Here is a 26,829-nt window from a genome sequence, read left to right as displayed (position 1 = left end):
ACTCTAACTTTCCTATATTTGCGCAAAGGACATTATTTAATTCAACTTAAACATGCCTAGTAGATTATTATGTTGTTGGTTTTTTATGCAGTCTAAACTTTGTTACATCTATATTTTACGATTAACTTATATTTTATCTTGCCTTTTTGAGCTTTGTGTTCTGTGATGTCAAGCTACATAGTCTAAACATAAAAGAGGAAAACTACGCTAAACTTGCTTTGAAAAACTATTCAAAAACTACCTTTAACAAAGTAGCGAGGCTTTTCATGCACTTTTACTCTCTAACATACCTACATTTGCGCAAAGGATTTTATTTAATTCAATTTAAACATGCCTAGTAGATTATTATGTTGTTGGTTTTTTATGCAGCCTAACTTTAGTTTCATCTATATTATGTTTTAGGTTTATCATATATTTTATCTTTTCTTTTTGAGTTTTGAGTTTTGTGATGCCAAGCAACTTAAGCTAAACTTAAAAGTGGAATGCTACGCTAACCTTTCTTTGAAAATCTATTCATAAACTACCCTAGACAAAAGCTAGATTTAAAAGAGGAAAACTACACTATTTTTACTTTGAAAAAACTTTCGAAAACTACCTTAATCGATAGAGATAGCACACGATTTTAAAAAATTGCATATAGTCATCCACTACTTCTGCAGCAAAGTAGCGAGGCTCTTTATGCACTTTTTCTCACTAGTTTGCTTATATTTACGCAAAGGAATTCATTTAATTCAATCCAAACATATATAGAAGATTATTATGTTACGATTTTTTTTTTCTTTTATGCAGCCTAACATTTATTTCACCTACATTTTATTTTACGATTAACTTTTATATTACCTTTCCTTTTAGTGTTTTGTGTTTTGTGATGTCAAGCTACATAAGCCAAACTTTAAAGAGGAAAACTACGCTAAGCTTTCTTTGAAAAACTATTCAAAAACTACCTTAAACAAAGTAGCGAGGCTTTTCATGCACTTTTACTCTCTAACATACCTACATTTGCGCAAAGGATTTTATTTAATTCAATTTAAACATGCCTAGTAGATTATTATGTTGTTGGTTTTTTATGCAGCCTAACTTTAGTTTCATCTATATTATGTTTTAGGTTTATCATATATTTTATCTTTTCTTTTTGAGTTTTGAGTTTTGTGATGCCAAGCAACTTAAGCTAAACTTAAAAGTGGAATGCTACGCTAACCTTTCTTTGAAAATCTATTCATAAACTACCCTAGACAAAAGCTAGATTTAAAAGAGGAAAACTACACTATTTTTACTTTGAAAAAACTTTCGAAAACTACCTTAATCGATAGAGATAGCACACGATTTTAAAAAATTGCATATAGTCATCCACTACTTCTGCAGCAAAGTAGCGAGGCTCTTTATGCACTTTTTCTCACTAGTTTGCTTATATTTACGCAAAGGAATTCATTTAATTCAATCCAAACATATATAGAAGATTATTATGTTACGATTTTTTTTTTCTTTTATGCAGCCTAACATTTATTTCACCTACATTTTATTTTACGATTAACTTTTATATTACCTTTCCTTTTAGTGTTTTGTGTTTTGTGATGTCAAGCTACATAAGCCAAACTTTAAAGAGGAAAACTACGCTAAGCTTTCTTTGAAAAACTATTCAAAAACTACCTTAAACAAAGTAGCGAGGCTTTTTATGCACTTTTACTCTCTAACATACCTACATTTGTGCATAGGGTTTTATTAGATTCTAGTAGGTTATTACGTTGTTGTTTTTTTATGCAGTCTAACTTTAGCTTCATCTATATTTTATTTTACGTTTATCTTATATTTTATTTTGTCTTTTTGAATTTTGTGTTTTGTGATGTCAAGCTACATAAGCTAAACTTAAAAGAGGAAAGCTACGCTAACCTTTCTTTGAAAAGCTGTTCAAAAACTACCTTAGACATAATCTAGATTTAAAAGAGAAAGACTACGCTATTTTTGCTTTGAAAAATCTTTCGAAAACTACCTTAATCGATAGAGATAGCACAGGATTTTAAAAAGTTGTATCTAGTCATCCACTTCTTTCACAGCAAAGTAGCGAGGCTTTCTATGCGCTTTTACTCTCTAACATACCTATTTTTGCGCAAAGGATTTTATTTAATTCAATTTAAACATGCCTAGTAGATTATTATGTTGTTGGTTTTTTATGCTGCCTAACTTTAGCTACATCTATTTTTCATTTTACGTTTGTCTTATATTTTATTTTATCTTTTTGTGTTCTGTGATGTCAAGCTACATAAGCTAATGTTAAAAGAGGAAAGCTGCGCTAACCTTTCTTTGAAAAACTATTCGAAATCTATTTTTGAGATAATCTAGATTTAAAAGAGGAACACTACGCTAATTTTGCTTTGAAAAAACTCTCGAAAACTACCTTATTCAATAGAGATAGCACACAAATTTAAAAAATTGTATCTACTCATCCACTTCTTCTTTTTATGGATTTTTACTCTCTTATTTACCCAAATTTGCGCAAAGGACTTTACTTAATTCAACTTAAACATGTCTAGTAGATTATTAAGTTGTTTGTTTTTTATGCAGCCTAACTTTAGTTTCATTTATATTTTATTTTACGTTTATCTGATACTTTATCTTGTCTTTTTGTGTGTTGTTTTGTCAAGCTACATAAGCTAAACTTAAAAGTGGAAAAGTACGCTAACCTTTCTTTGAAAATCTATTCAAAAACTGCCTTAGACATAAGCTAGATTTAAAAGAGGAAGACTACGCTATTTATGCTTTTAAAAAACTTTCGAAAAATACCTTAATCCATTGAGGTAGTGCACGAATTTACAGTCATCCACTTCTTCTATAGCAAAGTAGCGAGGCTTTTTATGCACTTTTGCGTTCTAATTTATCTCTGTTTACGCATATGGTTTTTGTTTATTTCTATGTAATGATATACAAAAGAGTATTTTGTTAAAGATTATGCTGCAGGAGCTGCGTAAAAAAACTCTGGCGACCTTTCCTTAAGAAAAAAGCAACTGAAAGACATGTGCGCCTTAGAAAATTCAAATCGCGATTCACCAAATTAAAAGACGAAAAGAACGAACTTTAAAAGCTCTCACTAGACATTTGTGTTTATGATAGGCAATGCAGTTTTTGATTTTATGCAGCCTAACATTTGTTTCATCTATATCTTATTTTACGTTTATCTTATACTTTATCTTGCCTTTTTGAGTTTAGTATTTTGTGATGTCATGCTAAATAAACTATACTTTGCTAATTTTTATTTGAAAAAATATTCAAAAACTACCTGAATTATAAGCTAGATCTAAAGGAGGAAAACTACGCTAACTTTTCTTTAAAAAAAATATTTAAAAACTACCTTAAACATAAGCTATATCCAAAAGAGGAAAACTATGCTAACTTTTCTTTAAAAAAATATTTAAAAACTACCTTAAACATAAGCTAGATCTAAAAGAGGAAAACTACGCTAACTTTTCTTTGAAAAAATACTCAAAAACTACCTTAAACATAAGCTAGATCTAAAAGAGGAAAACTACGCTAACAATTCTTTGAAAAAATATTCGAAAACTACCTTTAAACATGATTTAAATTTAATAGATGAAAACTACGCTAACATTTCTTTGAAAAAACATTCAAAAACTACCTTTAAACATGATTTAAATTTAAAAAAGGAAAACTACGCTAACATTTCTTTGAAAAAATATTCAAAAAGTACCTTAATCGAAAGAGATAGCACACGAAATTAAAAAGTTGCATTTAGTCATCCGTTTCTTCTTCATCAAAGTAGCGAGGCGTTTATGCACTTTTTATTCTCTAAGTTATCTCTACTTACGCAAATGGCTTTTGTTTATTTCAATGTAAAACTTTTCAAAAGAGTATTTTGTTAAAGATTATGCTGCAGGGGCTGTGTAAGAAAACTCTGGTGACCTTTCTTTAAGAAAAAGCAACTAAAGTAGATGTGCGCCTAAGAAAATCCAAATTGCGATTCACTAAATTAAAAGACATATACAACAAACTTTAAAAGTGAAACTATTTTTACAAGCGTATTTGGTAAAGATGAAATGTTCTTATGACATTTTAACGTTACGAAAGGGATTTTCTTCTGTTCAAATATTTATTACAATTTAAAGTGTTAAATAATGTTACAGAAACGACCTAAAACGCCTGTTGTATTAATTTAAACGAACAAAATAGATAAAAAAAAAGAAAAACTATCATTAAAAAAAAAAAAGTAAAAAAAGAAAAGAAATAGAAGTTGAGGAAAAATAAAAATAAGAACTTCTAACAAAGAGCTCTTCTTTTTATTTTTCAGATTTTAGATGCTTAATTCCTTGAATGAAAAGTTGAACTGATGACTCACTACTAAGGTTGTTCCTAGCCTTCCGTTCTCAAACTAGGCCATTCTGAGAGGCTGTTTGATTAAGTACCGTTGATAGTAGTATCGCACGTAAGAGACTTCTAAAACTCTGATTATTAATTCCTGGAATGAAGAGATGACTTCATACTCACTAACGAGGTTGTTCTTAGCCATCCGTTCTTAAACTAAGCAAAACAGTGAAGTTGTTTGATTAAGTATCACAGTTTGCTGATTTGCACATGCACCATTGCCGAAACTGTGATGCTTGGTTCCTTGATTGGATTGAAGAAGCTCATCACCATGCATTTTACAAGCTGTCCGTTGTTATGTTTTGCAATTCAGTGGTTCTGTTTTGCAATTCATTTTCTGTTTGTTTAAGTATCATCGATGGTGGTGTCGTGCATGCAAACTTTCCGAAACTCTGATGCTTGTTTTTCTTGAATGGAGAGATGAGCTTATACTTTAGGTGACTTTTAAAACTGCAGTAATTAGTGCCTCGAATGGAAAAACGAACTCATTCATTACAGACCAAGGTTGTTCCTGGCCATCCGTTAACATATTAGGCAACAGTACAGCGAAGCTGTTTGTTTTACAAGCTTTTGTCGTTTCGAGAAATCACTACATTAAGCATTCGATGGTGATACACGACTGATGGCCAGGTTCTGATTTTCGAATGAAAAGAAGAGTCGCATCCGACCACCGGTCGGCTTTCGACGCAAAACAGCTGTACACACTCGTCCAACGATCCAGTGACTAACTGTTGCAACGAGAAAGTTAGCTTTATTTGTCGTGCAGATTGTCCGCTTTGACGTAAAATGCTAGAAATTTGCTGAACGCTCGGTTTGCGCCGCCCAAGAGTCATTCTGTTTCTGCGTTGCCAGCGTCTGTCGGCTAAATACAACTGTAGACTCCGCGCAAGCTTTTTCACCGCAAAAGTTGTACAGAGCCACACCGAAGGCTAAAATCGACTTTAAGGTCGAAGGTTAAAATCGACCCTAGAGGTTTGAAAACGACGTCACGAAATTTTCAAGACATCATCGAAGAAAATTACGGCGGCCAGATGCAACTCTTAGTACTAACTTTACTAATCTTAGTACGTTAAGCATTCCAGTCGAGAGATCAGACGTTTTTTCGTCACCTAAGAGACCGGCCGATGCGTTTGCGACGCTGCGGAAAGAAAGAAGATGGCAAACCACAGGGTTGTTACCGTAACAAACCTCCGTGAGTACCTCCATCTCGAGTGGCTTTTGAAGAAACGTTCGTTTTAAACTCAAAGGGATGGTTGTTAAAGCTCACAAACGCCTGGTTAACGATTTTCTAACGGCAGACACCGTGTTTACAATGGATACAGACCGATTAACTGAGCCCAAAGCGCAAGATCTATCAGAAAACTCCTCTAGGTCGATGCAACGAGACGACTAGACACGTGCGTCTAAAGGCATTTTACAATTGAAGGACGCCCCTCGTGGGCCCTTTAACCTTAACACTAAACTCCTGCTTGATATCCTCGTCCCCAGGTTTCCAAACCGTAACCCCAACCCCCTCTAATCCTAACCCCCTTACCCTCTAACTCTCCCCCCTCAAAAAAACAAAAAACATAAAAAAGCAAACAAAACGAAAAAAAAACTTGCTTCCCTCCTCACTTTTAGCTCTAGGATGCAACACCTTTTTGCCGCCCTCCGCTAGAAGGGAGTAGGGAGTAACGAAAGCTTGACATCAAAGTAGCGTTTCGTATGAGATTTGTTTGCCAAAATTTGAGCGTTTTTAAAAAAGCCAAGACTTCGTCAGAGGGGTTTCTTCTTTTCTCCTAAAGCTATCGATCGATTAAAAAGCTCAAAGCAAAGAAATTCAAAACAAAATACAAAAACGGGAAGTTTTAGTTTCTGCACCACAAGCCAAGCACTAGTTCAAACTGGAGATAATAAAAGGAAATCGAATGATCTCACTTCTCAAACCACTGAGCTGCCATTGGTCGGCAGTCTCTTGTTTGGAGACCATTGAGCTGCCATTGGTTGGCTGTTTAATCGTTGCGATTGGTCGGCAGTTTTATCGTTGGAGACCATTGAGAGATATAAAAGGAATTTTTTTTTTGAGCACAACATTAAACGTTAAATCGTTAGATGTTGTTATAAAGGCACCATTAGAATGCGATGTCCTCAAATATTTTCCTCGATATTTTAATAAGTAAACAAAAACAAAACTAAGTCTTGCAACTGGCGAAAACTTTCAATAAGCAAACAAAGCAACAACTTTCCTTTCGAGTTTTTTACATTTTAAACAAAAGACAAACAAAGAAAAAAAAAAAACAAACAAAAACAAAAACAAAAACAAAAAAACAAAACAAAAACAAAACAGAAAAGGGAGAATGAGTGAGTCGACTGATTTCGCTCAACTGTCTTAAACGAGAAGTCATAAACGTTTGCTTGTGCCAGCAAGTTGCAAATTAAGTTGTAAATGAACTGCACCGCAAAAACTTAACCACAGTTTATTAAGCATATTAAGCCTTTGCTGACATGTTAAGACATTTTAAGCCTTTGCTATTATCATGAGGCTTTTGCTCCACGAGCCAAAAAAGTACGCTAGAGTTGACAAACTGCATCGCGGTCGAAAAGTGTAATTACGCCAACACTTTTATCCGTTTTAAGCATTTCGTTTTCGCACGAACAACAATTAAAGCAGCTCGTTGAGCTTAACGACGTTCGTATTTTTTTTCGAAGCCAAAACTTCGGCTATAAGTAGAATGAAGAGGCACTTCGAAAAACAACAAAGCTGTTCGCAGTCGATAGCAACGAGCGACAACATCTCTGCGAGTCTGGCATCAAGGTAAACAGTTTTTTTACATTTTCATTTGTTAGTGCCACTTTTGCGTACATTATGTATTCAAAAATTTGTTGCTGACGCTAGATTTTTCGTTTTCAATGAACAACAGTTGCAACCTCTAGCCGTTTGCTAAAACAGCTTGCTAGGACAACCAAATCAATCATATGTTGTGAAAATTTCTTTTTGTTCAACTGACTAAGGAAGATCGAGCGAACGCTTTTTTTTTTATAACTTGTTTGTATCATATTGCTATTAAGAAAACAGCGTTGTGTATACTAAACGTGACATAATTGGCAATTATCCGTAACTAAAAATAAGATAGAAATTACAAACTTGATACCATATTTTAATTACTCTAACAAAACTAGACGTCATCGCGTGAGAAAATAAATGTTCATAACACATAACCTATTTTTTTGTTTTTTTTTTCTTCTCTTTTTTCCTTTTAATCTCTTTTCTTTCGTCCAAAAAGCGTTTTGATTTTTGCCTCGCCACAAGCGATGAAATCGATAAAAAAACCTGCTCGGACATTCTCAATTCTCAACAACAAAAGCAATCAAAGTTCTAGCTCTCGAGCACGTGCGCCGACAGGTTGATGAAACCGTTCAAATATGCTCGATCGCTAGAATTTAAAGAAAGAAACAAGCCAGAAACAAACCAAAATAAAAAAAAACAAAAACAAAAATGGACATCTTTAGAACGCTTAAATTTTATAAAATATTTTCCTCTGCGTTTTTAACCAGCTAAACTGTCGTAAAGTTTTTTCGGTGCAGTTCATTTAAAAAACTTAGTTTTCAACTTTTAAACGTTTTAGACTTCTCGTTTAAGGCAGTCGAAAGAAATGAGTCGACTCACTCTCTCTCTCCCTATTCGGTTTTGTTTTTGTTTATTTGTTTTTGTTTTTTCTTCGTTTGCCTTCGTTTGCCTTTGTTTGCTTTTGGAAAAGTTGTCGCCATGCGAGACTTAGTTTTTTTTTTTTTTTGCTCAAATTGAGCACAAGTGAGTTTCTAGTCTTGAAAGTGTGCAAAGTGTGGGCCAATCTGGTGGCTGGAGTGATGACACGTGAATGCTGGAAATTCCAGACTTTGAGCGGATTCAGCGTACATAGAAAGAAAATGTAGCATTCACGTGGGTCTCTCCTAAGCGTGCCATTGGTCGGTCTGCTGTCCTTAAGTACCCCCCTCCCCCCCCTCAACGTCACGTTTGCTCAACTTTCTCGGTCTTTGGCGCCCAGAGAAAGCTTGAGGAAGGATAAAAAATGGCGAGGTTTCGGTACTGCGTTTTCTGTTTTTCTTATTTGTTTTTGTTTGTTTGCTTGTTTGTTTGTTTGTTTGTTTGTTAATTTTTTTAATTTTTTTTTTTTTTTGTTTGTTTCGTTCGTTTGTTTGTTTGTTTGTTTCGTTTGCTTCGTTTGTTTTGTGATGTTTTGTTTTCCCTTCTTGATGGCACAAAACAGAAGCAAACAAGACTTTCGGTTATATTCGGTTATATTCGGTTCAATAAAAGTTTGTTGGTTTCTGCACAACAACAACAACAACCACAACAACAAAAGTCCCTCTGTCCCTCAAAAGCAGTTTCTCCTCTGTCCTAAAGAAGAGCCTCTTTGTAATCGATCTTGTCTGAATGCAGCTCTCCTTTTGCCTACAGGTTTTTATTCCAACCCTTTTGTTGTTGTTAGTGCCATGTTGTTGTTATTGTTATACTCTGTAAAAGCAGTTGTTGCTGTTGTACTTGTTTGTTGTTTCTAAAGACACTGTTGTTGCTGCTGTTAGCGCTGTTAGTAATCACCCACTTGGCTTGTATTTTTGTTTCTTGTTTTTGTTTTTTGTTTTATTTATAAACACTCTCTGAGTAAGTGATGCTGTTGCTGTTGTTGTTGTTACAGTTGCAATGAGTGTTTGTTAATGTTCCCCCACTTGGCTTGTACTTTTGTTTTCTGTTTTGTTTTGTTTTTTTTTTGTTTTTGTTTTTTTTTTCTCAACACTCTCTGAGTAAGTGATGCTGTTGCTGTAGTCGTTGTTATAGTTGCAATGAGTGTTTGTTAATGTTCACCAACTTGGCTTGTTTATAATCTATTTTATTTTATCAACACTCTCTGAGTCAGTGATGGTGTTGCTGTTGCTGTTGTCGTTATTATGCTTGCAATGGGAGTTGTTACTGTTCACCCACTTTGCTTGTTTTGTTTTTATTTCTTTATTTTATCAACACCCTTTGAGCCAGTGATGCTGTTGCTGTTGTTGTTGTTATAGTTGCAATGAGTGTTGTTAATGTTCACCCACTTTGCTTGTGTTTTTGTTTTTGTTTATCAACACCCTTTGTGTCAGTGATGCTGTTGCTGTTGTTCTTATTACAGTTGCAATGAGTGTTTGTTAATGTTCACCAACTTGGCTTGTTTATAATCTATTTTGTTTTATCAACACTCTCTGAGTCAGTGATGCTGATGCTGTTGTTGTTATTGTGCTTGCAATAAGTGTTGTTAATGTTCACCCACTTTGCTTGTTTTGTTTGTGCTTTTGTTTTTGTTTATCAACACCCTTTGAGTCACTGATGCTGTTGCTGTTGGTGTTATTATAGTTGCAATGAGTGTTAATGTTCACCCACTTTGCTTGCTTTATTTGTTTGTTGCTTTTTTTTTTATCAACACCCTGCGAGTTAGTGATGCTGTTGCTGCTTTTGTCATTTTACTTGTATTTATAGTTGTTACTGTTCAGCCACTTTGCTTGTTTTTTAATCTGTTTTATTTTATCACCACTCTCTGAGTCAGTGATGATGTTGCTGATGCTGTTGTTGTTATTTTACTTGCAATGATAGCTGTTACTGTTCAGCCACTTTGCTTGTTTTGTTTGTTTGTTTGTTTGTTTTTTTTATCAATATCCTCTGAGTAAGTGATGCTGTTGCTGTTGTTGTTGTTATAGTTGCAATGAGTGTTTGTTAATGTTCCCCCCCTTGGCTTGTACTTCTGTTTTCTGTTTTGTTTTGTTTTTGTTTTTTTTGTTGTTTTTTTTCTCAACACTCTCTGAGTAAGTGATGCTGTTGCTGTAGTCGTTGTTATAGTTGCAATGAGTGTTTGTTAATGTTCACAAACTTGGCATGTTTATAATCTATTTTATTTTATCAACACTCTCTGAGTCAGTGATGCTGATGCTGTTGTTGTTATTATGCTTGCAATAAGTGTTGTTAATGTTCACCCACTCTGCTTGTTTTGTTTGTGCCTTTGTTTTTGTTTATCAACACCCTTTGAGTCACTGATGCTGTTGCTGTTGGTGTTATTATAGTTGCAATGAGTGTTAATGTTCACCCACTTTGCTTGCTTTATTTGTTTGTTGCTTTTTTTTTTATCAACACCCTGCGAGTTAGTGATGCTGTTGCTGCTTTTGTCATTTTACTTGTATTTATAGTTGTTACTGTTTAGCCACTTTGCTTGTTTTTTAATCTGTTTTATTTTATCACCACTCTCTGAGTCAGTGATGATGTTGCTGATGCTGTTGTTGTTATTTTACTTGCAATGATAGCTGTTAGCTGTTACTGTTCAGCCACTTTGCTTGTTTTTTTTTTGTTTTTGTTTTGTTTGTTTGTTTGTTTGTTTTTTTATATATCCTCTGAGTTAGTGATGCTGTTGTTGTTATTATGCTTTCAATGAGAGCTGTTACTGTTCACCCACTTTGTTTGTTTATAATCTGTTTTATTTTATCAACACTCTCTGAGTCAGTGATGCTGATGCTGATGCTGTTGTTGTTATTATGCTTGCAGTGAGAGTTGTTACTGTTCACCCACTTTGCTTGCTTATTGTCTATTTTATTTTGTCAACACTCTCTGAGTCAGTGATGCTGATGCTGATGCTGTTGTTGTTATTATGCTTGCAATGAGAGTTGTTACTGTTCACCCAATTTGCTTGTTTTGTTTTTTTATTTGTTTTTTTGTTTGTTTTTGTTTTGCTTGTTTTTTTTTATCAATACCCTCTGAGTCAGTGATGCTGTTGCTGTTGTTGTTGTTGTTGTTATAGTTGCAATGAGTGTTTGTTAATGTTCCCCCACTTGGCTTGTACTTTTGTTTTCTTTTTTGTTATGTCAACACTCTCTGAGTCAGTGATGCTGATGCTGTTGTTATTATGCTTGCAATGAGAGTTGTTACTGTTGTAGTTATGTCTGTCATTTGTCCTTGTTAGCAAGTTCTATTTGCCCTCTCTTGCCTTTTTTCAACACAGTTTCTTTCTTTGAGTCATATGGTTGCGAGATCCTCTCAAACTCCATCTCTTTATTTATTTGTTTCTTTTTTTTTTTTTTTTTTCTCATTCTCCTTCTCATAATAGCAATCACTGCTGCCACCATGCATGTAATGCTAGTTGCTCTCATTCTTTTTCATTTGCTAGTGGAAACTTTGTTTCTTCTTGTTGCTCTCTTTTCTTTCTTTTTTCTCTTTTGCAGAGGATTCGAAAAAACACAGCTCTTCCCTGCAGTTGTAAACATTCCAGGATTCCAGGATGCAGGCAGAAGAAAAACACTCTCACTAACTGTCTTCTTTTTTTTAGCATAAACCGTTGCAAACAAACACCTGAACATGTCTTCTTCACAAGAAAACAACACTGTTGTTGCCCCTTCTCCGAACTCTAAAGCGAAAAAAAAGAAAAGAAGGCAGTCACAAGAACAGAGAGACTTAAAGCTCAAAAACAAAGTCAGGGCCGCATTAGTTGCAGCGTGTGGCTCCGTAAACAGGGTTGTACCTTTCTATGGTACCAAGAAGAGGTACGCTGTTAGCTGTCCGATGCCTTTGTGCAAACATTCCTCCACAAGCATTAAAAGACACTTGACTAAAAAAGATCATTCTTGGACTTTGGATGAAGCTTCCATCTTTTACTCTGCAATGGTCAGGAAGTTTCAGCATGCTCGTCTCGAACGCAAGTCCGGCTGTCCAAAACCTTACCCCTGTTTGCAATGTTGGAAGTATTACGACCGACTGGACATACACTTGAAAGAGACTCATTTCTACGATTCCAAGACGATCAAACAAAAGATTGCAGAGGCAAAGCGATACGACAACGACAAGCTCTATGTCCCTCAATTTATTCGACCTGCCTTCTTTGGTATTAAGCCAGTAGCTGAACAAGCGTCTGCATCAGGCTCTGCATCCTCTGCTCCTGGGCCTTCCTCCTCTTTTTCTTCTCCGGTTCTTTCCTCTGATCCTCTTTTAAGCTTGCCCTCATCAGTTGCTGGTTCGTCCGAGGCTCCTTCTGCAAACCACTGCACCTCTGTAGAAAACAAAGAGCTGAACACCGAATCCGTCCTAGACTCTGATTTTAATTCCTTAAAGCACTTGGTTTCCAACTCCTCCGTCTTGACAGAAGATAAGAGACTCTTGTTTCAGCTGGACAAAGATGCTTTTCACTTTTATTACCAGTCAGCAGATGAGCTCTTCAGAGATTTTGAAAAGTGGCTTGTGGTAGCCAACAACAACACTTTGTCACAAGCAAAGATCTACAAAAATGCAGTTGTTGAAATATTGACATGTTGTGACAGCACGCTGACGCTGCACCCGAACGCTCTCACCAATTCCAACGTTTTGGAGGATAGATACTTTTCCATGCACTTTAAAAACATTCAGCTCAATTCCAAGCTGAGTGAACTTGACCAAACAAAAGCCATGTCTTGTCACACGTTGTACAACCGCCTTGTCTACCTTTGTCTCCTGTTTCGTTTCAGTGAAGCCAGGAATGTCTATTTCGGACTTTCTCATGAGGCCATCCGACGTTTGCGCTGCAAGGTGGAGGAGTTACAAAAAGTGCTGAGGCCCTTTCGTTCTTTGAGGAGGAGCCTTGTGAAAAGCAAAAAATGCATCAACATCATCAATGTCAGTTTGCTGAACGAATATGGCAAGTCTGCATACGTAAGACAGTTAGTGGAATCGATTAGAAAGCCGTCTCTTACACCGACTAGAGACAATGCTGTGTCTCTACGAAACCATCTTCTGCTCTCTGTCACTGTAATTAACAGTTTAAGAAAATCTAACATTGCTCTTTTAAACATTAGAGACTACATGGCTGCTGAGAAGAGTGAGTGTGGATATTGCATTGTGCAAGAGCGCTACAAAACAGCATACAAGTACGGAGCCAAAAACATTCTAGTGCCGAACGACTTGAAAGTGTTGATCGATATTTATTTGCTGAGATACAGAGACCTTCTTGTCAACGACTCTCACTACATGGCTGCAGACACCAAGACTGTTTTGGAGTTGAGCGACTGCTACAGGCCCCTTTTTCCATCGATGAGACCCAACAAAGACGAATGTGTGACACTCGGTGCAACTAGAGTGCCTGTTTACCAGATGGGTTCCTCTGCTATCTCCTCTTGCCTGACGTCCTGCTTCAGAAAAAGCCAAGTAAACATTCCCATGAAGCGTCTTACTCCCACTTGCATTCGCGGTTCGATAGCCACTTACTTTGCCAACAACAGCAAAGAAGATCGCGAGCGGTTTGCTACACTCTACATGAAGCACAGCAGGAACACAATGGATAGCTTTTATGTGTCCCAGTGGAACGCTGCAGAGGAGTTGCGCTTTGCCCTGGGCATCGGACAGTCCTTCGGAGTCATAGAGTCTTTGACTGTTGAAAAGTCTGAGAGACCACCAAAGAAGGAGAAGGATGTGATGGACTGGCTCCAAACTAATGCAGAGGAGTACGGTTTTCATGAGGTTGAGGACATCTTTGAGGAAGATTTAGACTCCGGTTCTGACTCTGAAGAATGTGCTGCTACTTTCAGCTGTACCACAGTGGTTCCGTTTTCTCCAGCTGTAGAAAACAATGTTCCTTTAGAGGATAGCAACGACCATGCCGTAGATTTCTTGTGTGAACCTACCTCAACTCCTGTTTCGTCTGTTCCATCTGAACAAACAATCGCTGGTCCAGTTCTTGAACTATCCCCTGCTCTTGCACAACTAGTTCCTAACGAACAAGCTGTTTGTATGGATGTAGATCAGACTCTAGCTGTTCCTGTTGGCACAGCTTGTTCTCCTCTTGCATTAACATTATTTCCTGATGAACCGGATTTTATTGAACACCATGCAAAACTTTCTCCAGTTTACTTTAATGAGCAAGTGGTTGCCAAACCTGTTTCTGCTTCTCCTTCTCAGCAAGTCGCTTTCTGTCCTTCAAAAGAGGTCTTTTCTGTTCCTCTGACTCCTAGCCTTGTTGCTTTTCAGCAAACATTGGCCAAACCCAGTTTGTTTCTTTCATCTGATCCAGTTTCAGCTGTTCCTGTCCAACAGGCTGGTACTGTTCTTGCAAAGCAGCTCTCACCTTATGCTGTTCAATCTGTTGGTAGCCTATTTAGCCAAAGTCTTGCCTCTACATCCAGAGGTAAATTCTTTTTGATTTTTGATTTTTATGCAAATCTCAACACGCTTTCAAAAAATGAAAATGCCCAAATCAACTCCTTGCTCTATTGTTATTGTTAGAGCTGTAAAAAAAACAAAACAAAACAAAAAAACAACACAGAAGTGTGTATGTATTTGTTGCAGGACTAATTCTGTGATTGCTTAAATGTTTATACAAGTGAATGATACTAAAACTGATTATGTTTTAGAAGTAAAAGATCCAAGAAGAAAAAAAATCAAGTTGGAAATGCCATCTTTCACTCAAGAACTCATCGGTAATGTAAAACCTAATTTATACAAAGATATATAAACACAAACCTCTTCTTGCACAATTTCAGATGGTTAACTGTTAACAAAAACTAGCCATCATTGCTAAGTGCACTTTTAGAAAGTTGTGTCTACCCGATTTCTAATGATGAAGTTAGAAACATCACCGTTAGAAATCATGCACAGCTTGTTATCATCTCTAACACTTAGAAACTGTTGATGGTTTTTATGAATTAGAAAAATGAACATGGTTTTATTTTATTTCAGGATCAACTCAGCCAAGAACAAAGGAAAACAAAGCAGAAGTTAGCCAATGCCATTTAGGTAATCTTTCAAAAACCAGTTATTGCTATCAGTGCAAACAATAAGGTCAACAAAAAAAAATAAATAAAAAAACAGAATAAATCTTGTCTTACTTCAGAACCAAATGAATATTTGATTTAATCACTTTGTGTTATGACTTGAGTTTGTAAAATTTTAGATGAAATAGTTGAAGAGCTGAATGCTTGCCCTGGCCACAACGAATGGTTCAACACCAGAAGTTTTCCACGATGTGCAGCTTTGGTGTTGGCATACATCTTGCAAGACGTGTTTACAGATGTAAGCTCAAGTTGCTCGTACAAAGATTACCTTGGCATCTTGGCAAATCATAGCAGTGACAAGCTCATTCATGTCTTGCAAAAGTACTCCTACCAAAGCCATATTAAAGACAAAATTAAAAACATGAAGCTAAAAATTCAAAAAGAGGGTAGTTTAGAAAAGTTTGTTCAATATGGCAATATCGTGAAACCATTTATGTAGTTTAGATAAGTTTGTTCAGTTTGGCAATAAAGATGGGCCTTTTGTGTAGTTTGTTTTATCTATGCTTTTGCAAATATTTTTATCTGTTTCGCTAAAGACATAATAAACAAGAAGTTCTGTTAAACTGTTCTCACATTTCTTATTTAAAGATAGTTCAAACTTTTTTTTATCTTTAAAAAAAAAAAAAAGAAGTCGTTTTGTTATTCTGTGAAAACTTTTAATAGAGTTGCATTTAGAATTACTTCTGATGTTTTTAAGAGTTTGTTAAAAAGCAAAATAATATTTCCTGTGATGTTAAACTGCATAAGTGAAATTTAAAAAAGGAAAACTGCTCCAACCATTTTTCGGAAAAAGAAATCAAAAAGTTCCTTATTTTAAAAGATCTAGACATCCATTTCTTCTTCAGCAAAATAGCGAGGCTTTTTTATGAACTCTTACTCTCTATTTTTTCATATCTTTACACAAAGGATTTTATTTAGTTCAATGTAAACATACATAGAAGTATATTATGTTTTTTTTTTTTTTTTTGTTTTTATGCAGTCTAACTTTTGTTTCACTTCTATTTTATTTTACGTTTATCTTGTATTTTATCATGCCTTATTGGTTTTTGCGTTTTGTGATGTCAAGCTGCGTAAGCTAAACTTAAAAGGGGAAAACTACGCTAACTTTTCTTTGAAAAAATATTCAAGAAGTACCTTAAACGAAAGAGAAAGCACACGAATCTTGCCATCCAATTCTTCTTCTGCAAAGTAGCGAGGCTTTTTATGTACTTTTGCTCTCTAATTTATCTCTATTTACGCAAAGGGTTTTATTTCAATGTAAACACGTATAAAAGAATACTTTGTTAAAAATAATGTTAAAGGAGTTGCGTAAAAAAAAACGTCTGAATAAAGTTTCTTTACAAAAAAAACAACTAAGAAACAAGCGCGCCTAAGAAAAACCAGATCGCGATTCACTAAGTCAAAAAACGAAAGAAACAAAGTTTAAAAGGTCTTTCTAGACAACAAATTCTATTTTTGGCAATGCAGTTTTTGTATTTATGCAACCTAACTTTTGTTTGACTTCTATTTTATTTTACGTTTACCTTGTATTTTATCTTGCCTTTTTGTGTTTTGTGATGTCAAGCTACATAATCTAAACTTAAAAGAAGGAAACTAGGCTAACTTTTCTAGTAGAATATTATGTTGTTGGTTTTGTATGCAGCCTAACTTTAGTTTCATCTATATTTTATTTTGCGTTTATCTTATATTTTATCTTGTCTTTTTGAGTTTTGTATTTTGTGATGTCAAGCTACATAATTTAAACTTAAAAGAAGAAAACTAGGCTAACTTTTCTTTGAAAAATTGTTCAAAAACTACCTTACACCGATAGAGATAGCTCACGAATTTAAAAAGTTGCATCTATTCATCTTCTTCTTCAGCAAAGTAAAGCTTTTTATGCACTTTTACTCTCTAACTTACCTATATTTGCGTAAAGGATTTTATTTAATTCAATTTAAACATAACTAGTAGAATATTATGTTGTTGGTTTTGTATGCAGCCTAACTTTAGTTTCATCTATATTTTATTTTGCGTTTATCTTATATTTTATCTTGTCTTTTTGAGTTTTATATTTTGTGATGTCAAGCTACATAAGCTAAACTTTAAAGAGGAAATTTACGCTAACCTGTCTTTGAAAAACTATTCAAAAACTACCTTTAACAAAGTAGCGAGGCTTTTTATGCGCTTTTACTCTCTAACATACCTATTTTTGCGCAAAGGATTTTATTTAATTCAATTTAAACATGCCTAGTAGATTATTATGTTGTTGGTTTTTTATGCAGCCTAACTTTAGCTACATCTATTTTTCATTTTACGTTTGTCTTATATTTTATTTTATCTTTTTGTGTTCTGTGATGTCAAGCTACATAAGCTAATGTTAAAAGAGGAAAGCTGCGCTAACCTTTCTTTGAAAAACTATTCGAAATCTATTTTTGAGATAATCTAGATTTAAAAGAGGAACACTACGCTAATTTTGCTTTGAAAAAACTCTCGAAAACTAACTTATTCGATAGAGATAGCACACAAATTTAAAAAATTGTATCTACTCATCCACTTCTTCTACAGCAAAGTACTGAGGCTTTTTATGCACTTTTATTCTCTAACATACCTATATTTGCGCAAAGGATTTTATTTAACTCAATGTAAACATACATAGAAGAGTATTGTTACCCGTTTGTTTTATGCAGCCTAACTTTAGTTTCATCTATACATTATATTGCGTTTACCTTATATTTTATCTTGCCTTTGTTAGTTTTGTGTTTTGTTATGTCAAGCTTCATAATCTAATCTTAAAAGGGGAAAACTGCGCTAACTTTTCTTTGAAAAAGTACTCAAAAAGGACCTAAATCGATATAGATAGCTCACAATTTTAAAAAGTTGCATATAGTCATCTTCTTCTTCAGCAAAGTATCGAGGCTTTTTATGGATTTTTACTCTAACTTTCCTATATTTGCGCAAAGGACATTATTTAATTCAACTTAAACATGCCTAGTAGATTATTATGTTGTTGGTTTTTTATGCAGTCTAAACTTTGTTACATCTATATTTTACGATTAACTTATATTTTATCTTGCCTTTTTGAGCTTTGTGTTCTGTGATGTCAAGCTACATAGTCTAAACATAAAAGAGGAAAACTACGCTAAACTTGCTTTGAAAAACTATTCAAAAACTACCTTTAACAAAGTAGCGAGGCTTTTCATGCACTTTTACTCTCTAACATACCTACATTTGCGCAAAGGATTTTATTTAATTCAATTTAAACATGCCTAGTAGATTATTATGTTGTTGGTTTTTTATGCAGCCTAACTTTAGTTTCATCTATATTATGTTTTAGGTTTATCATATATTTTATCTTTTCTTTTTGAGTTTTGAGTTTTGTGATGCCAAGCAACTTAAGCTAAACTTAAAAGTGGAATGCTACGCTAACCTTTCTTTGAAAATCTATTCATAAACTACCCTAGACAAAAGCTAGATTTAAAAGAGGAAAACTACACTATTTTTACTTTGAAAAAACTTTCGAAAACTACCTTAATCGATAGAGATAGCACACGATTTTAAAAAATTGCATATAGTCATCCACTACTTCTGCAGCAAAGTAGCGAGGCTCTTTATGCACTTTTTCTCACTAGTTTGCTTATATTTACGCAAAGGAATTCATTTAATTCAATCCAAACATATATAGAAGATTATTATGTTACGATTTTTTTTTTCTTTTATGCAGCCTAACATTTATTTCACCTACATTTTATTTTACGATTAACTTTTATATTACCTTTCCTTTTAGTGTTTTGTGTTTTGTGATGTCAAGCTACATAAGCCAAACTTTAAAGAGGAAAACTACGCTAAGCTTTCTTTGAAAAACTATTCAAAAACTACCTTAAACAAAGTAGCGAGGCTTTTTATGCACTTTTACTCTCTAACATACCTACATTTGTGCATAGGGTTTTATTAGATTCTAGTAGGTTATTACGTTGTTGTTTTTTTATGCAGTCTAACTTTAGCTTCATCTATATTTTATTTTACGTTTATCTTATATTTTATTTTGTCTTTTTGAATTTTGTGTTTTGTGATGTCAAGCTACATAAGCTAAACTTAAAAGAGGAAAGCTACGCTAACCTTTCTTTGAAAAGCTGTTCAAAAACTACCTTAGACATAATCTAGATTTAAAAGAGAAAGACTACGCTATTTTTGCTTTGAAAAATCTTTCGAAAACTACCTTAATCGATAGAGATAGCACAGGATTTTAAAAAGTTGTATCTAGTCATCCACTTCTTTCACAGCAAAGTAGCGAGGCTTTCTATGCGCTTTTACTCTCTAACATACCTATTTTTGCGCAAAGGATTTTATTTAATTCAATTTAAACATGCCTAGTAGATTATTATGTTGTTGGTTTTTTATGCTGCCTAACTTTAGCTACATCTATTTTTCATTTTACGTTTGTCTTATATTTTATTTTATCTTTTTGTGTTCTGTGATGTCAAGCTACATAAGCTAATGTTAAAAGAGGAAAGCTGCGCTAACCTTTCTTTGAAAAACTATTCGAAATCTATTTTTGAGATAATCTAGATTTAAAAGAGGAACACTACGCTAATTTTGCTTTGAAAAAACTCTCGAAAACTACCTTATTCAATAGAGATAGCACACAAATTTAAAAAATTGTATCTACTCATCCACTTCTTCTTTTTATGGATTTTTACTCTCTTATTTACCCAAATTTGCGCAAAGGACTTTACTTAATTCAACTTAAACATGTCTAGTAGATTATTAAGTTGTTTGTTTTTTATGCAGCCTAACTTTAGTTTCATTTATATTTTATTTTACGTTTATCTGATACTTTATCTTGTCTTTTTGTGTGTTGTTTTGTCAAGCTACATAAGCTAAACTTAAAAGTGGAAAAGTACGCTAACCTTTCTTTGAAAATCTATTCAAAAACTGCCTTAGACATAAGCTAGATTTAAAAGAGGAAGACTACGCTATTTATGCTTTTAAAAAACTTTCGAAAAATACCTTAATCCATTGAGGTAGTGCACGAATTTACAGTCATCCACTTCTTCTATAGCAAAGTAGCGAGGCTTTTTATGCACTTTTGCGTTCTAATTTATCTCTGTTTACGCATATGGTTTTTGTTTATTTCTATGTAATGATATACAAAAGAGTATTTTGTTAAAGATTATGCTGCAGGAGCTGCGTAAAAAAACTCTGGCGACCTTTCCTTAAGAAAAAAGCAACTGAAAGACATGTGCGCCTTAGAAAATTCAAATCGCGATTCACCAAATTAAAAGACGAAAAGAACGAACTTTAAAAGCTCTCACTAGACATTTGTGTTTATGATAGGCAATGCAGTTTTTGATTTTATGCAGCCTAACATTTGTTTCATCTATATCTTATTTTACGTTTATCTTATACTTTATCTTGCCTTTTTGAGTTTAGTATTTTGTGATGTCATGCTAAATAAACTATACTTTGCTAATTTTTATTTGAAAAAATATTCAAAAACTACCTGAATTATAAGCTAGATCTAAAGGAGGAAAACTACGCTAACTTTTCTTTAAAAAAAATATTTAAAAACTACCTTAAACATAAGCTATATCCAAAAGAGGAAAACTATGCTAACTTTTCTTTAAAAAAATATTTAAAAACTACCTTAAACATAAGCTAGATCTAAAAGAGGAAAACTACGCTAACTTTTCTTTGAAAAAATACTCAAAAACTACCTTAAACATAAGCTAGATCTAAAAGAGGAAAACTACGCTAACAATTCTTTGAAAAAATATTCGAAAACTACCTTTAAACATGATTTAAATTTAATAGATGAAAACTACGCTAACATTTCTTTGAAAAAACATTCAAAAACTACCTTTAAACATGATTTAAATTTAAAAAAGGAAAACTACGCTAACATTTCTTTGAAAAAATATTCAAAAAGTACCTTAATCGAAAGAGATAGCACACGAAATTAAAAAGTTGCATTTAGTCATCCGTTTCTTCTTCATCAAAGTAGCGAGGCGTTTATGCACTTTTTATTCTCTAAGTTATCTCTACTTACGCAAATGGCTTTTGTTTATTTCAATGTAAAACTTTTCAAAAGAGTATTTTGTTAAAGATTATGCTGCAGGGGCTGTGTAAGAAAACTCTGGTGACCTTTCTTTAAGAAAAAGCAACTAAAGTAGATGTGCGCCTAAGAAAATCCAAATTGCGATTCACTAAATTAAAAGACATATACAACAAACTTTAAAAGTGAAACTATTTTTACAAGCGTATTTGGTAAAGATGAAATGTTCTTATGACATTTTAACGTTACGAAAGGGATTTTCTTCTGTTCAAATATTTATTACAATTTAAAGTGTTAAATAATGTTACAGAAACGACCTAAAACGCCTGTTGTATTAATTTAAACGAACAAAATAGATAAAAAAAAAGAAAAACTATCATTAAAAAAAAAAAAGTAAAAAAAGAAAAGAAATAGAAGTTGAGGAAAAATAAAAATAAGAACTTCTAACAAAGAGCTCTTCTTTTTATTTTTCAGATTTTAGATGCTTAATTCCTTGAATGAAAAGTTGAACTGATGACTCACTACTAAGGTTGTTCCTAGCCTTCCGTTCTCAAACTAGGCCATTCTGAGAGGCTGTTTGATTAAGTACCGTTGATAGTAGTATCGCACGTAAGAGACTTCTAAAACTCTGATTATTAATTCCTGGAATGAAGAGATGACTTCATACTCACTAACGAGGTTGTTCTTAGCCATCCGTTCTTAAACTAAGCAAAACAGTGAAGTTGTTTGATTAAGTATCACAGTTTGCTGATTTGCACATGCACCATTGCCGAAACTGTGATGCTTGGTTCCTTGATTGGATTGAAGAAGCTCATCACCATGCATTTTACAAGCTGTCCGTTGTTATGTTTTGCAATTCAGTGGTTCTGTTTTGCAATTCATTTTCTGTTTGTTTAAGTATCATCGATGGTGGTGTCGTGCATGCAAACTTTCCGAAACTCTGATGCTTGTTTTTCTTGAATGGAGAGATGAGCTTATACTTTAGGTGACTTTTAAAACTGCAGTAATTAGTGCCTCGAATGGAAAAACGAACTCATTCATTACAGACCAAGGTTGTTCCTGGCCATCCGTTAACATATTAGGCAACAGTACAGCGAAGCTGTTTGTTTTACAAGCTTTTGTCGTTTCGAGAAATCACTACATTAAGCATTCGATGGTGATACACGACTGATGGCCAGGTTCTGATTTTCGAATGAAAAGAAGAGTCGCATCCGACCACCGGTCGGCTTTCGACGCAAAACAGCTGTACACACTCGTCCAACGATCCAGTGACTAACTGTTGCAACGAGAAAGTTAGCTTTATTTGTCGTGCAGATTGTCCGCTTTGACGTAAAATGCTAGAAATTTGCTGAACGCTCGGTTTGCGCCGCCCAAGAGTCATTCTGTTTCTGCGTTGCCAGCGTCTGTCGGCTAAATACAACTGTAGACTCCGCGCAAGCTTTTTCACCGCAAAAGTTGTACAGAGCCACACCGAAGGCTAAAATCGACTTTAAGGTCGAAGGTTAAAATCGACCCTAGAGGTTTGAAAACGACGTCACGAAATTTTCAAGACATCATCGAAGAAAATTACGGCGGCCAGATGCAACTCTTAGTACTAACTCTACTAATCTTAGTACGTTAAGCATTCCAGTCGAGAGATCAGACGTTTTTTCGTCACCTAAGAGACCGGCCGATGCGTTTGCGACGCTGCGGAAAGAAAGAAGATGGCAAACCACAGGGTTGTTACCGTAACAAACCTCCGTGAGTACCTCCATCTCGAGTGGCTTTTGAAGAAACGTTCGTTTTAAACTCAAAGGGATGGTTGTTAAAGCTCACTAACGCCTGGTTAACGATTTTCTAACGGCAGACACCGTGTTTACAATGGATACAGACCGATTAACTGAGCCCAAAGCGCAAGATCTATCAGAAAACTCCTCTAGGTCGATGCAACGAGACGACTAGACACGTGCGTCTAAAGGCATTTTACAATTGAAGGACGCCCCTCGTGGGCCCTTTAACCTTAACACTAAACTCCTGCTTGATATCCTCGTCCCCAGGTTTCCAAACCGTAACCCCAACCCCCTCTAATCCTAACCCCCTTACCCTCTAACTCTCCCCCCTCAAAAAAACAAAAAACATAAAAAAGCAAACAAAACGAAAAAAAAACTTGCTTCCCTCCTCACTTTTAGCTCTAGGATGCAACACCTTTTTGCCGCCCTCCGCTAGAAGGGAGTAGGGAGTAACGAAAGCTTGACATCAAAGTAGCGTTTCGTATGAGATTTGTTTGCCAAAATTTGAGCGTTTTTAAAAAAGCCAAGACTTCGTCAGAGGGGTTTCTTCTTTTCTCCTAAAGCTATCGATCGATTAAAAAGCTCAAAGCAAAGAAATTCAAAACAAAATACAAAAACGGGAAGTTTTAGTTTCTGCACCACAAGCCAAGCACTAGTTCAAACTGGAGATAATAAAAGGAAATCGAATGATCTCACTTCTCAAACCACTGAGCTGCCATTGGTCGGCAGTCTCTTGTTTGGAGACCATTGAGCTGCCATTGGTTGGCTGTTTAATCGTTGCGATTGGTCGGCAGTTTTATCGTTGGAGACCATTGAGAGATATAAAAGGAATTTTTTTTTTGAGCACAACATTAAACGTTAAATCGTTAGATGTTGTTATAAAGGCACCATTAGAATGCGATGTCCTCAAATATTTTCCTCGATATTTTAATAAGTAAACAAAAACAAAACTAAGTCTTGCAACTGGCGAAAACTTTCAATAAGCAAACAAAGCAACAACTTTCCTTTCGAGTTTTTTACATTTTAAACAAAAGACAAACAAAGAAAAAAAAAAAACAAACAAAAACAAAAACAAAAACAAAAAAACAAAACAAAAACAAAACAGAAAAGGGAGAATGAGTGAGTCGACTGATTTCGCTCAACTGTCTTAAACGAGAAGTCATAAACGTTTGCTTGTGCCAGCAAGTTGCAAATTAAGTTGTAAATGAACTGCACCGCAAAAACTTAACCACAGTTTATTAAGCATATTAAGCCTTTGCTGACATGTTAAGACATTTTAAGCCTTTGCTATTATCATGAGGCTTTTGCTCCACGAGCCAAAAAAGTACGCTAGAGTTGACAAACTGCATCGCGGTCGAAAAGTGTAATTACGCCAACACTTTTATCCGTTTTAAGCATTTCGTTTTCGCACGAACAACAATTAAAGCAGCTCGTTGAGCTTAACGACGTTCGTATTTTTTTTCGAAGCCAAAACTTCGGCTATAAGTAGAATGAAGAGGCACTTCGAAAAACAACAAAGCTGTTCGCAGTCGATAGCAACGAGCGACAACATCTCTGCGAGTCTGGCATCAAGGTAAACAGTTTTTTTACATTTTCATTTGTTAGTGCCACTTTTGCGTACATTATGTATTCAAAAATTTGTTGCTGACGCTAGATTTTTCGTTTTCAATGAACAACAGTTGCAACCTCTAGCCGTTTGCTAAAACAGCTTGCTAGGACAACCAAATCAATCATATGTTGTGAAAATTTCTTTTTGTTCAACTGACTAAGGAAGATCGAGCGAACGCTTTTTTTTTTATAACTTGTTTGTATCATATTGCTATTAAGAAAACAGCGTTGTGTATACTAAACGTGACATAATTGGCAATTATCCGTAACTAAAAATAAGATAGAAATTACAAACTTGATACCATATTTTAATTACTCTAACAAAACTAGACGTCATCGCGTGAGAAAATAAATGTTCATAACACATAACCTATTTTTTTGTTTTTTTTTTCTTCTCTTTTTTCCTTTTAATCTCTTTTCTTTCGTCCAAAAAGCGTTTTGATTTTTGCCTCGCCACAAGCGATGAAATCGATAAAAAAACCTGCTCGGACATTCTCAATTCTCAACAACAAAAGCAATCAAAGTTCTAGCTCTCGAGCACGTGCGCCGACAGGTTGATGAAACCGTTCAAATATGCTCGATCGCTAGAATTTAAAGAAAGAAACAAGCCAGAAACAAACCAAAATAAAAAAAAACAAAAACAAAAATGGACATCTTTAGAACGCTTAAATTTTATAAAATATTTTCCTCTGCGTTTTTAACCAGCTAAACTGTCGTAAAGTTTTTTCGGTGCAGTTCATTTAAAAAACTTAGTTTTCAACTTTTAAACGTTTTAGACTTCTCGTTTAAGGCAGTCGAAAGAAATGAGTCGACTCACTCTCTCTCTCCCTATTCGGTTTTGTTTTTGTTTATTTGTTTTTGTTTTTTCTTCGTTTGCCTTCGTTTGCCTTTGTTTGCTTTTGGAAAAGTTGTCGCCATGCGAGACTTAGTTTTTTTTTTTTTTTGCTCAAATTGAGCACAAGTGAGTTTCTAGTCTTGAAAGTGTGCAAAGTGTGGGCCAATCTGGTGGCTGGAGTGATGACACGTGAATGCTGGAAATTCCAGACTTTGAGCGGATTCAGCGTACATAGAAAGAAAATGTAGCATTCACGTGGGTCTCTCCTAAGCGTGCCATTGGTCGGTCTGCTGTCCTTAAGTACCCCCCTCCCCCCCCTCAACGTCACGTTTGCTCAACTTTCTCGGTCTTTGGCGCCCAGAGAAAGCTTGAGGAAGGATAAAAAATGGCGAGGTTTCGGTACTGCGTTTTCTGTTTTTCTTATTTGTTTTTGTTTGTTTGCTTGTTTGTTTGTTTGTTTGTTTGTTAATTTTTTTAATTTTTTTTTTTTTTTGTTTGTTTCGTTCGTTTGTTTGTTTGTTTGTTTCGTTTGCTTCGTTTGTTTTGTGATGTTTTGTTTTCCCTTCTTGATGGCACAAAACAGAAGCAAACAAGACTTTCGGTTATATTCGGTTATATTCGGTTCAATAAAAGTTTGTTGGTTTCTGCACAACAACAACAACAACCACAACAACAAAAGTCCCTCTGTCCCTCAAAAGCAGTTTCTCCTCTGTCCTAAAGAAGAGCCTCTTTGTAATCGATCTTGTCTGAATGCAGCTCTCCTTTTGCCTACAGGTTTTTATTCCAACCCTTTTGTTGTTGTTAGTGCCATGTTGTTGTTATTGTTATACTCTGTAAAAGCAGTTGTTGCTGTTGTACTTGTTTGTTGTTTCTAAAGACACTGTTGTTGCTGCTGTTAGCGCTGTTAGTAATCACCCACTTGGCTTGTATTTTTGTTTCTTGTTTTTGTTTTTTGTTTTATTTATAAACACTCTCTGAGTAAGTGATGCTGTTGCTGTTGTTGTTGTTACAGTTGCAATGAGTGTTTGTTAATGTTCCCCCACTTGGCTTGTACTTTTGTTTTCTGTTTTGTTTTGTTTTTTTTTTGTTTTTGTTTTTTTTTTCTCAACACTCTCTGAGTAAGTGATGCTGTTGCTGTAGTCGTTGTTATAGTTGCAATGAGTGTTTGTTAATGTTCACCAACTTGGCTTGTTTATAATCTATTTTATTTTATCAACACTCTCTGAGTCAGTGATGGTGTTGCTGTTGCTGTTGTCGTTATTATGCTTGCAATGGGAGTTGTTACTGTTCACCCACTTTGCTTGTTTTGTTTTTATTTCTTTATTTTATCAACACCCTTTGAGCCAGTGATGCTGTTGCTGTTGTTGTTGTTATAGTTGCAATGAGTGTTGTTAATGTTCACCCACTTTGCTTGTGTTTTTGTTTTTGTT

The 26,829-nt window shown here is 34.7% G+C and overlaps 1 protein-coding gene across 2 annotated transcripts; it reads left to right on the top strand.

Annotated features, from left to right (window-relative positions):
* The first annotated feature begins 8,358 nt into the window (after nt 1–8,358).
* LOC149892732 (uncharacterized) lies at nt 8,359–15,643 on the top strand. Of its 2 annotated transcripts, XM_090080158.1 has the most exons (5): nt 8,359–8,434; nt 11,691–14,510; nt 14,737–14,802; nt 15,062–15,118; nt 15,276–15,643. In XM_090080158.1, the coding sequence occupies exons 2-5, from the start codon at nt 11,720–11,722 to the stop codon at nt 15,593–15,595; spliced, it is 3,234 nt and encodes a 1,077-aa protein (XP_089936284.1). In that variant the 5' UTR covers nt 8,359–8,434; nt 11,691–11,719; the 3' UTR covers nt 15,596–15,643. The 2 variants fall into 2 exon arrangements, with proteins under 2 accessions (XP_089936284.1, XP_089936285.1); XM_090080159.1 differs by lacking the exon at nt 8,359–8,434 and having other exon boundaries at nt 10,686–14,510.
* Nucleotides 15,644–26,829: the final 11,186 nt, after the last annotated feature.

The sequence above is a fragment of the Hydra viridissima genome, unplaced genomic scaffold, assembly GCF_058129835.1.
Source record: "Hydra viridissima isolate aposymbiotic clone 2 unplaced genomic scaffold, HvirCarnegie_v1 scaffold_2, whole genome shotgun sequence".
Taxonomy (NCBI): domain Eukaryota; kingdom Metazoa; phylum Cnidaria; class Hydrozoa; order Anthoathecata; family Hydridae; genus Hydra; species Hydra viridissima.
The sequence above is the reverse complement of the archived record's forward strand: the minus strand, read 5'-3'. Positions and strand labels throughout refer to the sequence as shown.

Bases quoted from the DNA above. Each gene is read 5' to 3' on its own strand.
- LOC149892732 (XM_090080158.1), top strand. From the start codon at position 11,720: ATGTCTTCTTCACAAGAAAACAACACTGTTGTTGCCCCTTCTCCGAAC. The intron at 14,803-15,061 runs GTAATGTAAAAC...ATTTTATTTCAG, and splicing joins TTTCACTCAAGAACTCATCG to GATCAACTCAGCCAAGAACA. The intron at 15,119-15,275 runs GTAATCTTTCAA...GTAAAATTTTAG, and splicing joins AGTTAGCCAATGCCATTTAG to ATGAAATAGTTGAAGAGCTG.